The sequence below is a fragment of the Chaetodon auriga genome, chromosome 7 (assembly GCF_051107435.1).
Source record: "Chaetodon auriga isolate fChaAug3 chromosome 7, fChaAug3.hap1, whole genome shotgun sequence".
Classification (NCBI taxonomy): domain Eukaryota; kingdom Metazoa; phylum Chordata; class Actinopteri; order Chaetodontiformes; family Chaetodontidae; genus Chaetodon; species Chaetodon auriga.
The window spans coordinates 6,887,936-6,902,462 of NC_135080.1; the positions used below are offsets into that span (position 1 = coordinate 6,887,936).

The window sequence follows — 14,527 nt, forward strand, 5'->3', positions numbered from 1 at the left end:
TTCAACTATTCAAGTGCAATTAAAACTGCAGATCTGATGAATTTTTGTAAGATCCTTTAATTAATGACTTACTCTGGCTGGTATTTATGACTGCTTACTTGAGATTTATTACCTTTAATTAGTGACAAATTGACAGTTTCAACAGTGGATGACTCACTAACTTTAATAAATTAAAATTATGAAGTGACAGCACACTGACACTTAATTAACTATTTAACTGAAACGTATTAGACTTAATACCTCATTAGAAAAGCAGCCTAAAAGGATGACTTTTTTTTCCCAAAAAAGAATTTTTTTATGGACATTCATTAAATGCTGCTTTGTAACGCTCATGTTTCACATCATAAAAATATTCATTTATGCAATTAACACCTTTTCCAAATTACCCAATAATACCCAATTCATTCAAGTTGCCCATATTTGTCCTTTTTAATATACTTATATATAAATACATACATTTGTATAAGTCATTCTTGATTTTGGCTTCAGCCTGTGATTCAGCACAAACAAGCAAGCTGGTGGAGGCACAGAAACGATGCAGGTAGAAGAAACAACCCACGAGATTCAAAGAACGTCAGATGTCATTTAAAGGATGAGAACGATGAAAATAAGTGAGAGAACAATGACAGTGTGCACGATGTTAATACCACCCCTTAATGTCCCAGTCACCTTCTGTTGGCAGCAGCTTCTGATGTCGCCATAAAACTGAAGAAAAGCTGTCTCCATGCTTGACAAGAAAAAATGTAACTGTACCTTTTAGACCCACGAATAAATCACAGTCTGGACTGCAGAATTCATTCCTGACAGTACAAAGTATTACATGTTGGATTACAGAGAATGCCAGTATTCAACATGAAAATAACACTTGAGTTCAGCAGAAACTTTAAACATTTTCTTTGTTGAGTCCTAAAGCGAACAGAGTTCAAATCACAGTTAAACTGTTAAGATTTTGAAGGAAAAATAATGGAAATTAAATAGATTACAAGAATACGTTTGAGTAATCTAGTTAATTGTCCTACATTACAAAGTGAAAATCCACATTTTTGCAAAGCATTTCAAAAGCAATTCTCACAAAATTGCAATGATCAACACTGACATGTTTGCAGCAGTTTCTATGGCCAGTTTTACATCAGTGTCAGCAGGTTGTACAGGATACAAATGAGGGATCAATGCTCAAGACAGGTGAAGCTCTGCACATCACTACACAGCCAAGCTGAATGGTACAACACTGCTAAGGACTCTCACCGGCACCACTCATTCACATACGTTTTCCTAACCTTATATTTAAATGCTTTCTTCAGACATTTGTCATGCTTGCCTGGTTTGCTGGTAACACAACAAACAAACGTTTCCCCCGCAAGTTTTGAATGAACACGTTATTTGCTTATTCAGGAGCCACCATTATGTTTCCTTACAGAGTGACTCTTTCATGGTGAACTTGCTCCAGATACAAAATAAGGCCTTAAATCCACTGAAGCAATGCACCAGACTGCCATGCTGACCTCCACAGGTTATTCAGTCTAGAAGATTGAAGAAGGTTGTACTCCAGTCCACATGATTACAAGTTGTGGAGACAGTATCGGCGGATCAGTGACAAAGAAGATGCAAATAAAAACTTGATATCACAGTGAAAACAAAGAAACAATATAAAAGTGGCTGCTGCTGAATTCGTCTCAGAAGCAGAAGCTACAGTGGCGTTGAATGCAGCGGCAGAATTAGAGTTTAAGGCAATACTGGTGAGCACCACACCACCATTTGGGGTAAAACAGCCGGTTCAGTAGAGGAGGGCAGAGGAGGAGTTTCACTTGTCCTGCATTTTTTCCAGAATTGGCACAATCATGTCAAATTTAGGCCTCTTTGCTGGGTCTTCGTTCATGCATATCTTCATGAGCTTGCAAATGTGGGGTGAAATGCCGGGGGGGATGGTGGGCCTCAAACCCTCCAAGGCAACCTGAAAGCCAAAACACACATTTGGTACGTTAGAAAAGGTATTTCGGATTAAAGCTATGGGTAAAAGATGAGTTTGATATTCAGTTGGTAATCTCATTACATTACAGCTCTGCTAACCTTCATGCCAATTTCCATGTTGGACAGGTCAGCGTACGGCACTTCTCTGGTCACCAGCTCCCACAGCAGGATGGCAAAGCTCCACATGTCTGCTGACCGGCGGTTGATCTCTTCTGGCTTCTTCTGCAGGGCTGGAAATCACAATATATGTAAACTGAACGCACAGACGGGGATAAAGTGATAGATCATGATGATATGATGTTGTTCATTTCATAATAACAGATAGCCGTTAACAGAAAAAGAGAGAGATGGAAATGCATTGTTGAAATAGATCTTCTTCTGTTTATCTCCTAAAATTTAATGTCACCTTGAGTAAATCTACTGAGGCTTACTTTCACAATATAAATCAACACAATTATGTGAAAATATTCTCTTGTGATGGAGGCAAAATGAAAAGGAAACCAATCATCAGAAAAGCCTCTGATGCGTGACTGTGTGAAGTGAAACCTGAGCTGACAGACACAAGCACTTTAGAAATCCCTCTGTAAGAAATCTGATGCGCTTTGTTTTGTTAACTCTGTGAACAAAACCGCATATTAAAGAAATCCCACAATACACTCAAAATCATTAACTATAAAGGAGTAATAGTGTCATATTGTCCCAGCAATACCAGTGATTGACAGACCTCAGCGCCTTTGTATCCAAATAAAATCTCAAGCTCCATTTCCCACAAGACTGTTATTTCCATCTCTTCCAATAAGTGACAGAAATCAATAGTTTATACAAACATCATGACTGACGTGGAGCTTCTTCTCTCACATTATACATTATATTCAGGGTGAACATTATACTTCAAAATGAAACACTTGTCTGACGCTCACTGCTCTTTCCATTTCTTCTATTAGTGTCTAAATGTTACAAAGGCGTACTTGCTAATTCACCTTAGCCAGAGCCAGCGCTGTCTGTGCTCACTATTGATTAAAGTGTGCAGTGAGCGTCGGTGACACATCTGCTGCAAATCTCCTGTATCAGACACAGTCGCCTCCATCGTGCTTCATACACAACTTGAAACCTTTCCTGTGTGTTGTTGTTACTGTTTGCATCACTGCTGCAGACGTCCCCTGGTTATTTTCACTATCTGTTATCAGTTAATGTTTCCAGCTTCATCTGATTTCACTGTATCTCACTCGGAAATCAGCGGCAGATTGCATTTAGTTGTGGGACAGTGTAGAGCTCCCTGCATCCATCATTTACACTGGAGCTTGAGTGGCTCCAGCTGTCACTCTGGATCTGTGCTGTATGAGTGATGCCTACCCTCAGGGGCTACCCATGCGGGTGAGTACATCCTGCCAGGACACTGGAAGGAGAACTTGACGTCTGCCATGCTGATCCTGGCTGTCATATCTTCATCTATCTGTGGAAACAAGGAAGACATCCTGAGATGACACTTCAAAGTGTAACGGCCGTCATATATGACTGCAGGATACAGTTACGATCCTGAAAGCAGCGCTGAAACAACCTCTTACCATGACGCTCTTGCTGTTGAGATAGTGGCGAGGGATCATGGGTTCAAGTGTGTGTAAGAAGGCCATTCCACACGCAATGTCCAGAGCAAACTTGACCGCCTGTGTCTGGTCCACCACGAAGTCTGACAGCAGGATGAGTGACAAATCATAACAAGCTTTACTTGGACCACATAACAGGTTGACAGTGAAATGTACAATGTATGTACAAAAAGTGATGGCGACATAATGACAAACGTGTAAGTGCAATAAATCACAAATCCCTGCAAACCACCAAAAACGGTGCCAAGTAAGGACTTTGTGAGCAGAGTAAAAGTACTCACTGGTGCCTTCATGCAGCACGTTGTAGAGGGAGCCGTAAGGCATCCAGTGTGTGATGATGATGGGGTGAGGGGCGGGAGGAGACTGACATGCTCCCACCATGGGTAGGACATTCGGGTGTGAAAATATCCTGGGATGTAGCCCAAGGGAGGGAGGGACGGGGGAGAGAGACAGACAGACAGACAGACAAAAAGAGGCAAACCCACAGAGGATTTGACATAAACAGATGGCTCGTGTGAGATGCAACACCCCCAGACAGAAATAATACATAATGTTTGGATCAACACAAACAGACAAATGCGGGAAAACACCAGCACAGAACATGGAGGCTGTAGAAGAGTCTGGATTCAGTAATAACCTGAGTTTGGGATACTCCTCGTTGAAGTCTCGGCTTTTCCTTGTGGTCCAGTCACGAACTTTTAGCACCTTAACAACAATTTCATTTCCTTGCCAGCGCCCTTGCCACAGCTACAGATGAGAAATACATGTAGAAAAAAGTGAATCGAAGGACCTTTAACTGATCATCAGCAGCTTCACAATGAGATAAAAGAGTGCAAACAAGAATATAAAGTACCTCTCCAGACTGGTTCTCATTGATTTTAGCCAGGAGAGAGAGCTGTTTGTAGTCAACGCCTGCATGTTTGTTCAAAGTGCCATTGCCTAAAAACACAAGGTTGAGACAAACTTAAGGGACAAATTAAAGCTCAGACAACAGCCACATTCATTATTCATGTGAAATTTAGCACAACACAAGCAGTGGAAACTTCAAACACCACATGAAGAGCGGCTGGGAGACCAGCACGGAACATTTTTCCCTTTCATGCAGCACTTAGACCAGACCAACTGATGGAAACTGGTCAGCTCATAAATTGCTTCATGTTTGTGGGACTCACGGGGTCGAGTCCTGGTGGTGCCTTTCCAGAATGTGTCCTTGAAGGGAATTTTAGTCAAGTTCTGTCCCAATTTCTCAGCTTTGTCTGTGAGGTGGAGGGACAGATTGCAGTGAGAAAACTTATCACAAAAACAATAAAAAATGCATGTGAATCTGCTGAAAGTGGTAACGGGGAGTCAGGGTACCTCTGAGGAGCTCACGCAGATGAGGTTTGGCTTTGTCCAGAGGAGTTTCCCCATATTTGTTGCAGATGCTCACCTGAGCCCCATTAGTCACGAGGTCCTGAGAAAAAAGACAGATTGATGTCAGGAACATTTTAAGAGCTGATGGGAGTCTCAGCACCATTATCACCACCAGGAGGCGCACTAACCTCAGCCACTTGGTCTTGGCCCCAGAAGCAGGCGTAATGCAGTGGTGTGTTCCCGTGTTCATTGGCTGCATTAGTGTCTGCTTTGCACTGGATCAGCTAAAAGTGAGGCAGAAACAAAGGATTATATGCAAACCAAGGCTGGTCAGATCTTGTTTGGGCTGTACACAGAGATGGGTGTTCATGCTGCCGACAAAATTCACGGAGGTTCGTCTCGCCTGGGGACACATACCAGAGGTATTGAGACATACCTAACCTTAAACTCAATAGCTGCCTGGCAGCAATTCTAAATCAGACACCCTGGAGCAGAAGCCTCAAATGCAATATATAACAAATACAATAATCTGACAGTTGGAGCGCCTTGGTAGCCGAATGGTTACAGCTCATGACATTTTTTTTTTTTTTTTAAATGATAGAAACAGGTAAAGAGGCAGACAGGAAACAACTGTCGCCGGTTCAACTCCAACCGGTGACCTCTGCTGCACATCACAGCCCTCTCTCTCCCAGTTTCCTGTCTCCCTTTTTATCACCTCTATCATGTTAAAAATGTTATTTCATTTCATGTTTTTAAATCAGTCAGGCCTCCTGTTTTACAAAACCTTGTACAATCATTTCACAGCCACATGGAGCCGCACACACCTCACTGCAGTTTGCATCCCCAAAAGTAAACCAGTGGATAACAAAGCCTTCAAACAGGACGTGCAGTTCACCCATGTGATGCATATTAATCGGCTGAGGCAGAATCCTGCAGGGGAGTTTGATGCTGCATAGGAGCTTGTGCAGACACACATATGCATGTCTGTATGTCTGCTTGCACTGCAGCTACTGATTGTGCACAAATTGTGCCTTTAAATGGCTTTAATTTATCCTGGTGAATATAATTGGCCAGAAAATGTCTATCAGCTATTGATTCAGCCTGAAGCTTATGTGCTCGTCCTGTTGTCTCCCCTCTTTAGGGGATCCATGAAAAATGAACAGCTGGCCAAACTGACCTCTAAAAAAAGAATTAATAAACATATCTTGAGCAAAATCTTTCACATCATAAATTGCTAGTTCTACCCTTAAAGCTGTTGTAGTAAGCAGGTTTTACAATCATACTTGCAGCTGCTGAAACATTATATTTTCCCTTGACACTGAAAAATTGTTCTCCCTCCAGGTTGAAATTGCTGGTGGTGGAAATGCAAGAACAGACAAGACCTTTGTTTTCATAATTGCTGTTCAGATGACATCACTTCAGGTTTCATAATATCCTGTGTTTATGAAGCAAACTTAAAGAGGCACATCATCATTTTGCCAAATGAGATTTGTGTGTGCAAAGGAGTCAGTTTCACAGGTCTGGCATCAGTTTTTTGACTTGATTTCTGTGGAGAATGTTTTTCACGTCTGGTGCGAGATTTACTCTGCAAACAGACCACACAGACAGAGAGTCATGTTCTAATAACCGAGGCAGCTCACAGTATGATAATCACGAGAAAAAGTTTTACAGGATGACCACTGAGGAACCTTTTTTGTGCATTCCCCGGTGTTTACATGAGCCCTACCTTTCCCACAATGTCGCGATGTCCGTGGCTGGCGGCCAGGTGCAGAGGCGTGTCGTCTCCGCGGTTCATGACATTAATGCGAGCCCCTCTCATGATGAGCATGTCCACCACGCTGGAGCGGCCCTCCCTGCATGCCCAGTGGAGCGGGCTGAAGCCGTGGTCGTCTCTGCAGTGAGAGAAGAGCGTTCATATTCAGCACAGGTTTCACAAAAACCCCCAGCACAGCAATAGAATAACTGCAGGGAGAAAATAGTTCACCAGTAACCTCAAGTTCTTCCCTGAAAACAACTCTTTGGTATTGTCACAAAGCCAAGAGGTACAGACGGGAAATGTTTTTTGGACCATTTGTGTTTTGCTTTGACAATCAAAATACCACTTTTCAAATAAAGACAACAATTGTGAATTCCAGAGGGAGTTTGGGTGGTCAACATGAAAAATAAATGTCAGTCTATCAGCTTGTTCTGTTGTGGCCTAATGCACTGTATACATATATTTCATTTATTGGGTACATCTATCCAACACTAACGTAGTCTAACTCAACCAGTCCCTTCATACTAATGTTATTTCCTATTGATAAGGGTGGACTAAACAAATGAAACATCTCTCCGGATACAGATGCAACAAAATTGAACAGCACTGAAAACCACAGCCACCAAAAATATTCTAAAGTTGAATCAACACTTCTCCAAAACACAAACTGAACGTTACAACCTTCACGACGGGTGAATTTACTGCAGGGTTGTTGTGTGAGACCACACTGGTTTAAGCTAATGACATGAAAGAAATAAGTTGCTTTAGGCTTTTCAGCATAATGAGGAATTTGCTCATTTGTACCTCTGTCATCTTCCTCTATTAAAAGGAAGTTGAGGCAACTCAGGCTGAGACAACAGCTAATCGGCCTCTGGCGCTCATCGTTCCTCTTTGTCTGGGTGACGCTGGTAGCGACACATGTAGGACAGTGGCCTTGATTACATGGCAGTGACTGACGGTGCACCTCCTCGGAGAAAAAGAGATAAAAGACTGACAGATTAAGACGCAGTCAGGGCAGAGTGACAGAGAGTCCATCAGGGAGAAAAAACGTAGGCTGAGCACTGGCTGCAGTCCTTATACGGTCCAGGGAGGCACATGCAGACGCTCCAGCTGCTGTGTGTGATTCTGTCATTCTTCACGTCCTCCCCGTCTGGCCGTGGTCACCTCCTCTTCCTCTCATACAAACGGTCCTCCCTCCACTCTCTTGCCCTCTCATTCAAACCCATCCTCTCCCTCCCTGTTCCACTAAAGCAGCTGGACTGCACTGACGACATATTCCCCTCTCCATACGCTTCCCTTTTCCATGTGGGCTTCGCCGTTTGTGCCGAGACACAGAACAATCCTCCAGATAATAAAGTTATGCACTTGCTCTGAAATTATGAGTAGGCTGACAGCATAATAATGTGATCTGAGAACTGAGGGAGTATTATGAAGGAATCTGAACCCTCTGCCTGCCCTGCCATCAATTCACTGGCTTGTATTCACACATTCTGCATAGCTGTGCTGAAAACAGCACTGAGAGCCCCACAGAGACCCTCAGTCCCACAACACACATCTATCTGTGCATCTGGGTGACCTGCTGCAGTCACACCAGATTTGCTCTGTGTGCAATTTCCTCTCAGACCAAAAGGCCAAATCCTACAAGCTAATTAGCCCAAGTTTACGAGACAAACTCCCCACAGACCGACCTATGTGATTTTATTAGTTTTCTGTGTTAAGCTCGAGTCTGCTCAGGCGAGAAAGTAGAGTTATGAAGTTAAATGGTTGTATCCTTTCAAAGCACGAGTGCACACATAAACAAATGAAGGGATTACCATCACGCTCATCATTATGAGCTTAGATTCATGATGAGCAAATAACTAGAGCTGAAACAATGAGTTGATTCATCGCCACAGAACTGATGTGAAACTAGTTTGAGAGTTGATTCTTCATTTTAGTTTTATCAATCAAACTCTTATTCTCTGTCATTCTCTGGTTCAAGCATCTCTGATGTGAGGATCTGCTGCTTTTCTGTGTTTGATATCGACCCGACCCTGGCACTTCTGAGACACTGAGTGAGGCCCAGGCCTCCGGCTTCTGTGTGTGTATTTCTATTCAGGGCCCCTTTTTTTATAGGACAGATTTTCCCTGTAAGCTAGCTTCATCCCCACAACCCAAAGGCACTTGAGTGCCAGGGTTTTCTCCTGCTCAGCCCCTCCACACTGGCTGCGGTAATTTATTTCAGGCACTTCCACCTGCCAACAGCACTCAGTTTGGCAGACGGAAAAGCCCGAGGAAGAGCCCCTGTCTGCACCCTGTATGTCTCTGCCACGGCATCCCCACCCGGTCATATAACAGACTTACATGAGTGCAAAACAAACTCACAGAAACGTCTAAATGAGAAGAAAATACACAGAATCGGAAGTTTCCCAACACTGTCCGTGCCTGTGGGACTGCCGCTTCTGCAGCCATGTTTGTATATAGAAGAAATGAACATTTGTGTGTTTTTTTTTTCTTTTTTCAGACACCTCATGAAAAGCTAATGAAACATTTTACGCTCTATAAAACAATGCTGCTCATACAGTAAATGAAAGGAGCAGAATTTGTGGCACTGACGGCTACAAATTGCCAACAACTTAGCAACTGATTCTATCTGCTGTAATTTACATTGATTGTTTTTAATTATTGAAATCAAAATGATGAATCTCTCAGTGCATCTCCATTAGCCCATTTATAATGCAGCTGAGCAGCGTCAGACCGTGCTGCACCTGATAATCTGCTGGCTCATTTAGAAAAACTGCTAACACCACTTCTTCTGAATCCTCCACACCACCGTCTGAGTTTATATATAAAACCAGCACTGTGAAAAACAAAGAGCCTCAAACTGTTATTCACACATGCACAGGGCTTCTTTGGATGTGCATTTTGATGAGGCTTAACACAGATAGCCATCTGTATTAAAGCCAAAGAAAGCACAAGAGCACTGTTCTGTTTGAGACCAAACACAATAAAAAGGGGGCCTTGTGAGGAGTGGGGGTCTGCGCAGGGCCTCATAGCCCTTAAATAAACACTATTTTCAGACAACTTGGACAGCAACAAACAAATATTTTCACTATCAATTAATATGCCAACTATGTTTCTCATTTCAGACAAAACGGAGAATCTGAAGATATCACCTGGACATTTTTCACTATTAGCTGACATTTTAAAAGGCAAAATGAGTATTGATTATTTGAGAAAATGATCAGAAGATTGTTAATGAGAATAACTATGAGTTGCAGCCCTACACTAACCATTGTTTCTGCTTTACATGTAACTTAATACCAAATAGTCCAAAAAATTGTTCAAAACCACTGTGTTAATTTTCAAAACTATAACTCATACTAACATAAAACACCGGGCAGCGAAGTGGCAGCGTAACACATATTCAGAGAAGACAAGAGATGATTACTATACTGTAAACATCTCAGAGCATTTGTTTTAAACTTTGCAATTAGCTCTTCTGAACTGGGAGGAAATGTTGAAGGGAAATGAGTGGAGCTATCTAATACCACTGGGAGACGACTACCGGAAACTCACATGTGGAGGAGGGGGAGGCGATGCGCTCTCCTGGGGCTTACTGTGCATTTCTCTTTTGAAAAACTCACTATTTGGCCACACACACACATATATATATACACACAAACATACACACTGTCTGTCACACATAACTCTTTCAGTCCTGCCCCACTACAATAATCTCCTCCCCCTCTCTCTTGGTATTTTGTAGGTGGTAGACGGCTCCCTCGAGGCCTGTGTGTTATTCCTTGTAAGGAGATTCAGCATTCCACTACTACTCTTAGTCTGGGCGTTACATCAGTGTAAACACACCATCATCGAGGAGCACAGAAAACACACTCTGACAGGCTGAGCTACAGTGGCTTTCCTGAAATACAGGCAAGTTCTTCAGGGAAATGAGAAGGCAACAATAAGTGTGTTTCACCCACTGGGGGAGACATATCATCCGGAAAAGGGATCCTGACGTGCAATCAGCTAATGGACGAGTCACATGTGGGGCTGCACGCGTCCACTCTGGCTGTATGCAATCATACAGTCTTACAAAGAAGAGAAAATAAAAACAAAAAAAAAGGAGAGCAAGCAGAAGGTTCATGCAGGTATCAAAAGGAGAGAAATCTCTTAATTTCTGCACAAATGGTTAATCTTAACAGGGAAAAGGTCACAAAATACAAAAAGTTAACTTGGCATCTTGCATGTGCCGACTTATCGATATCATTTCTTGCATGTCATTGTTCTAACAAAAGGTATGAACACACAACGCTGACTGAGTAACAAGAATTCATGCCTCCCAGACGAGATTAAAATGTGCCTACAAACATTTCTGTGCCTCAGAGGGCAACATTACAATTTCATGTTTTCATATCCTGTCTCATTATTAATCGCATTATTATTCGGATGTTATCAAGAGTCACATCTCTTCAGCAAAACCATGAATAATTTTCTCACCATTATTACAGGTGAAATGACACGGTTGGCAAATTACTATTTGAACATTTTTATGTTCAACATCGCAACAGTAATTACAGAAAATGAGGCTTTCAAGTTTTAGACAACAACAGGTTTCGTTGAAACTTCTAAAACTTGACGACAATGTTCTTGACAAATGAGTCACGGACAGACACGATCCAACGAGCAGTTGTGTGCTCAACCTTCTTACCATAAATGTACTAAAAACATATGAAAAAAGATGAAAAGAGAGCAGCCCCAAGGTACACAATCATCATAATTAAATGGAATAATTTATTCTGTCTTTGCTTGCTCTGAAAACAAACACCGGCAGTCTAAATCTAGAACAGAAAGGTCCAAAAGGGAAGTTTCCCGGATGGCCGTCACCACTTCACGAGCAAACTCTGCCAAGTTCTTCTTTAAGGTGTCAGCTGAGGACACAGAAGCAGCTCAGGAGACTGATGATCTGTAACTATATTCTGTCTAATAAATGTGAAATCTTACAGAAGTAGTAGTATATCCGATGTTTTTTTAATTTCTCTAAGGCCTACATTTAATTGCAGCAACAACTGCAAGTGTGGCTAACTCTGCCATCACAGCAGGTTTCCTGTCCAACACTGCGCTTTTGAATTATCCTGCTGGCATTTGGGACATAAACACGTGCCCAAAAGGAAATGGGTTCAATCGCAGGCCACGATCCCGCTAGGGAATGAAAAGGCGGGCTTTCAGCCTGCGCCAGACACTGCGCCGGAGAATGCAACATTTAAAGTAAGACACCGCCGCGTAAATGACATTTCCTTCAGATTCTGATCCATGTTATCTGGCATCACAAATTCATGCTGTGGCAAGTCTCCTGCAGATTAAGTAAGATTGTGCAAAAAGAATCATTGGCTGAGGAATGAAGACACACAGAGACAACCCCCATGAGGCAATCTCAAATACAAAGTAAGACAGATAAAATCCAGTTTGCAAGGATATTTTGTTTAAAAAGAAAACAGTTACTGTGATAACACGACTGACTAATGGCAACAAACACTGATTTTTTTTTTTCACCTTTACCCTGACTAGTTAAAACACATCTTTAATGATATAGAGAGCGTGTTGGACACCAGTCTTGCTGAGGCATGCATGTTATTGTGACACTGCATTCAACAGTTCAATAGAGTTCATGTTTACTTTCATTGAGTATCGATGGATAGAAGTGATAGAAGTGAATTCTGGATGACATCCTCCAGATGAGACAGTACAGATAAATGAACCTTGGCTCACCCTTGATTGAGGTCATTCTCTGTATTGTCCAACCATAAGCGAACCGCCACTGCATTGCCTTCCCGGCACTGCGTAAAGATATCATCCATTTTGGCCGCTGAATTCTTCTTCTCTTAAGGCGCACCCGTGGGAGTCCACGCAGAACTAAACTGGAACTGATGAGAGAGGCGACCCGAGGGGTTCAGCGGGGTCCTGGCCAGCATCAGTTCCTCATTTGGGACAATGAGGTACGCAATCAGGGAGGCTCAGCGGCACTCACACAGTGCCTGAAAAATGGGACAGAAAGGGGGAGTTCTTTTAATCAGTCTGGCCTCTCTTCCAGACAGGTAAATCACACGATTCTGCTGTACAAACCTAAAAAGAAGAAAGCCAAACACCCAAGAAACCCAGTGCTGAGTAATCTTATCCACCTTAGTAATACTGGGTGGGTATGCAGTTTACAGCATTGTGACTCACAAGACCCGCCATGAATAGCACCCTGTGAAGCAGGGGAGATAAATATTCTCATCCGGTGTCATGCTGAAGTCTACACTTCCTTAATATTTTAATAAGCGATTAAATGATTATTTGATCAGTACTGCAACTATTCTGATAATCAATCAACTGTTTAAATCACGAATCAAGCAAAAAAAAAAAAAAAAAAGTCACATATTAGCTCATTAAATCTTCTCACTTATGATGATTTACTGCTCCTCTCTGTCTTCTGTGTGACTAAGATGAAAACCTCTGGGTTTTGACCATTGATCAGACAAAACAAGCATAAAGAGGTCACCAAAAGCTCTGACATTTTACAGACCAAATGATGAATCGAGAAAATAATGTGCAGATTAATTGATAAAGGACAAAAACAGGGAATGTAGTGTTGATATTTCACACAGCCTGAACTGTTATTAGACGACATGTTGGCTAAATAAAACGCGCATCACTGAAGGCAACAGATCGGGACGGGGTCAACAAATGGGCAAAGAACTGGGATCACAAATTTGACTTTTGCTTGCAATCCCCATGAATGAAGGACCACATTTCAAACTCAATGTCTGAATAAGGAACGGTGGACGACAACAGGACTATAGCTGCAGTTCAGCTCAACACGCAATGAAAGCGCAGTTTAAATAAAATGGGACCTGTGATTTAGGAGAATTTGTTCATGTAGTTCACATAAACACTGCAACAGTCTGGTGTCACAGTAATGACTTCACCGTTAACAATTCACAGCCTATACAGCAGTCCGACTAGCTGCGCTGCTATCAGGCTAACACATGAGAATAGCTCTTTTAGGTTACGTTAGCTAGCTGGTTATCCCTTCCGCTCTGGGCAGCACCGCCGTGTTGTTTCATTTCACCCGATTAAACTGAAAGTGTCTCGGTTAGCTCCACACATTAGCATCCCGTGGTTGATAAAATAAGACGGTTTGGCTAACAAGCTAACTACCCTACCGCCGCGGTGCGCCTCCGTTTCTCTCCTTTCACTGAGATAAACACTAATAAAACATAATTTCGTGGGTTAAACAAGTCAAACTGACAACACATTTGGTAAAACTTACCAGGTTAATCGGCCGGTTGCAGTGTAATGCAGTTAGACCGAGAAGGAGTTATTAGTAGCGTTATGTTGTCCCGGTAGATTGAATGTGGGACGTCCACACCCTCACCGCCGCCGTACGTACGTGGTAACGCTGTGTAGGAAGAGAGCGTTCCGCCCCCTACAGGCGGCACACAGAACTGCACGAAGTCAAAATATTCACCGCCTCAGGTCATGTCTTTTTAAAGCCTCAACGCAGGCCAGGTTACACTTATTAATGTACAAGTCCCAACACAGTAATGTGGTATTATGTACTATGATATGGTGTGATGCTTATTATTTGAATTGTAAAGTGAGTATGTACAAATTTAAAAACTGTCTTCATAGGCCAGGGGTGGAGAAAGTGTTAAGATCCTTTACTTCATTAAAAGCGCTGGTGTAAACACTGTTAAAACACTCTGTTAGAAATAAAAGTCCTGCACTGAACGGTTCAGCTGTTATATATTGTATCATTAGATTATTGTTACTCATGCATGTGTGTAAAAGCAGGACTTTACTATTGTAGTTGGTTGAAGTG

The 14,527-nt window shown here is 42.3% G+C and overlaps 1 protein-coding gene across 1 annotated transcript; it reads right to left on the reverse strand.

Annotated features, from left to right (window-relative positions):
• Window positions 1-406: 406 nt before the first annotated feature.
• LOC143323473 (scaffold protein ILK) lies at window positions 407-14,100 on the reverse strand. The gene is made up of 13 exons (XM_076735331.1): window positions 13,976-14,100; window positions 12,433-12,698; window positions 6,652-6,817; window positions 5,114-5,209; window positions 4,929-5,025; window positions 4,745-4,828; window positions 4,426-4,511; window positions 4,210-4,319; window positions 3,854-3,981; window positions 3,534-3,655; window positions 3,322-3,421; window positions 2,068-2,198; window positions 407-1,951 (listed from the first exon to the last, which is right to left on the reverse strand). The coding sequence occupies exons 2-13, from the start codon at window positions 12,519-12,521 to the stop codon at window positions 1,802-1,804; spliced, it is 1,359 nt and encodes a 452-aa protein (XP_076591446.1). The 5' UTR covers window positions 12,522-12,698; window positions 13,976-14,100; the 3' UTR covers window positions 407-1,801.
• Between the last annotated feature and the right edge of the window lie 427 nt (window positions 14,101-14,527).

Excerpts from the sequence above, each read along its gene's own strand:
- LOC143323473 (XM_076735331.1), bottom strand. The coding sequence starts at position 12,521 with ATGGATGATATCTTTACGCAGTGCCGGGAAGGCAATGCAGTGGCGGTT. Across the intron at positions 4,512-4,744 it reads CACCACCAGGACTCGACCCC|GCAATGGCACTTTGAACAAA; the intron begins GTGAGTCCCACA and ends TTGTGTTTTTAG. Across the intron at positions 4,320-4,425 it reads ATGAGAACCAGTCTGGAGAG|CTGTGGCAAGGGCGCTGGCA; the intron begins GTACTTTATATT and ends TCTCATCTGTAG.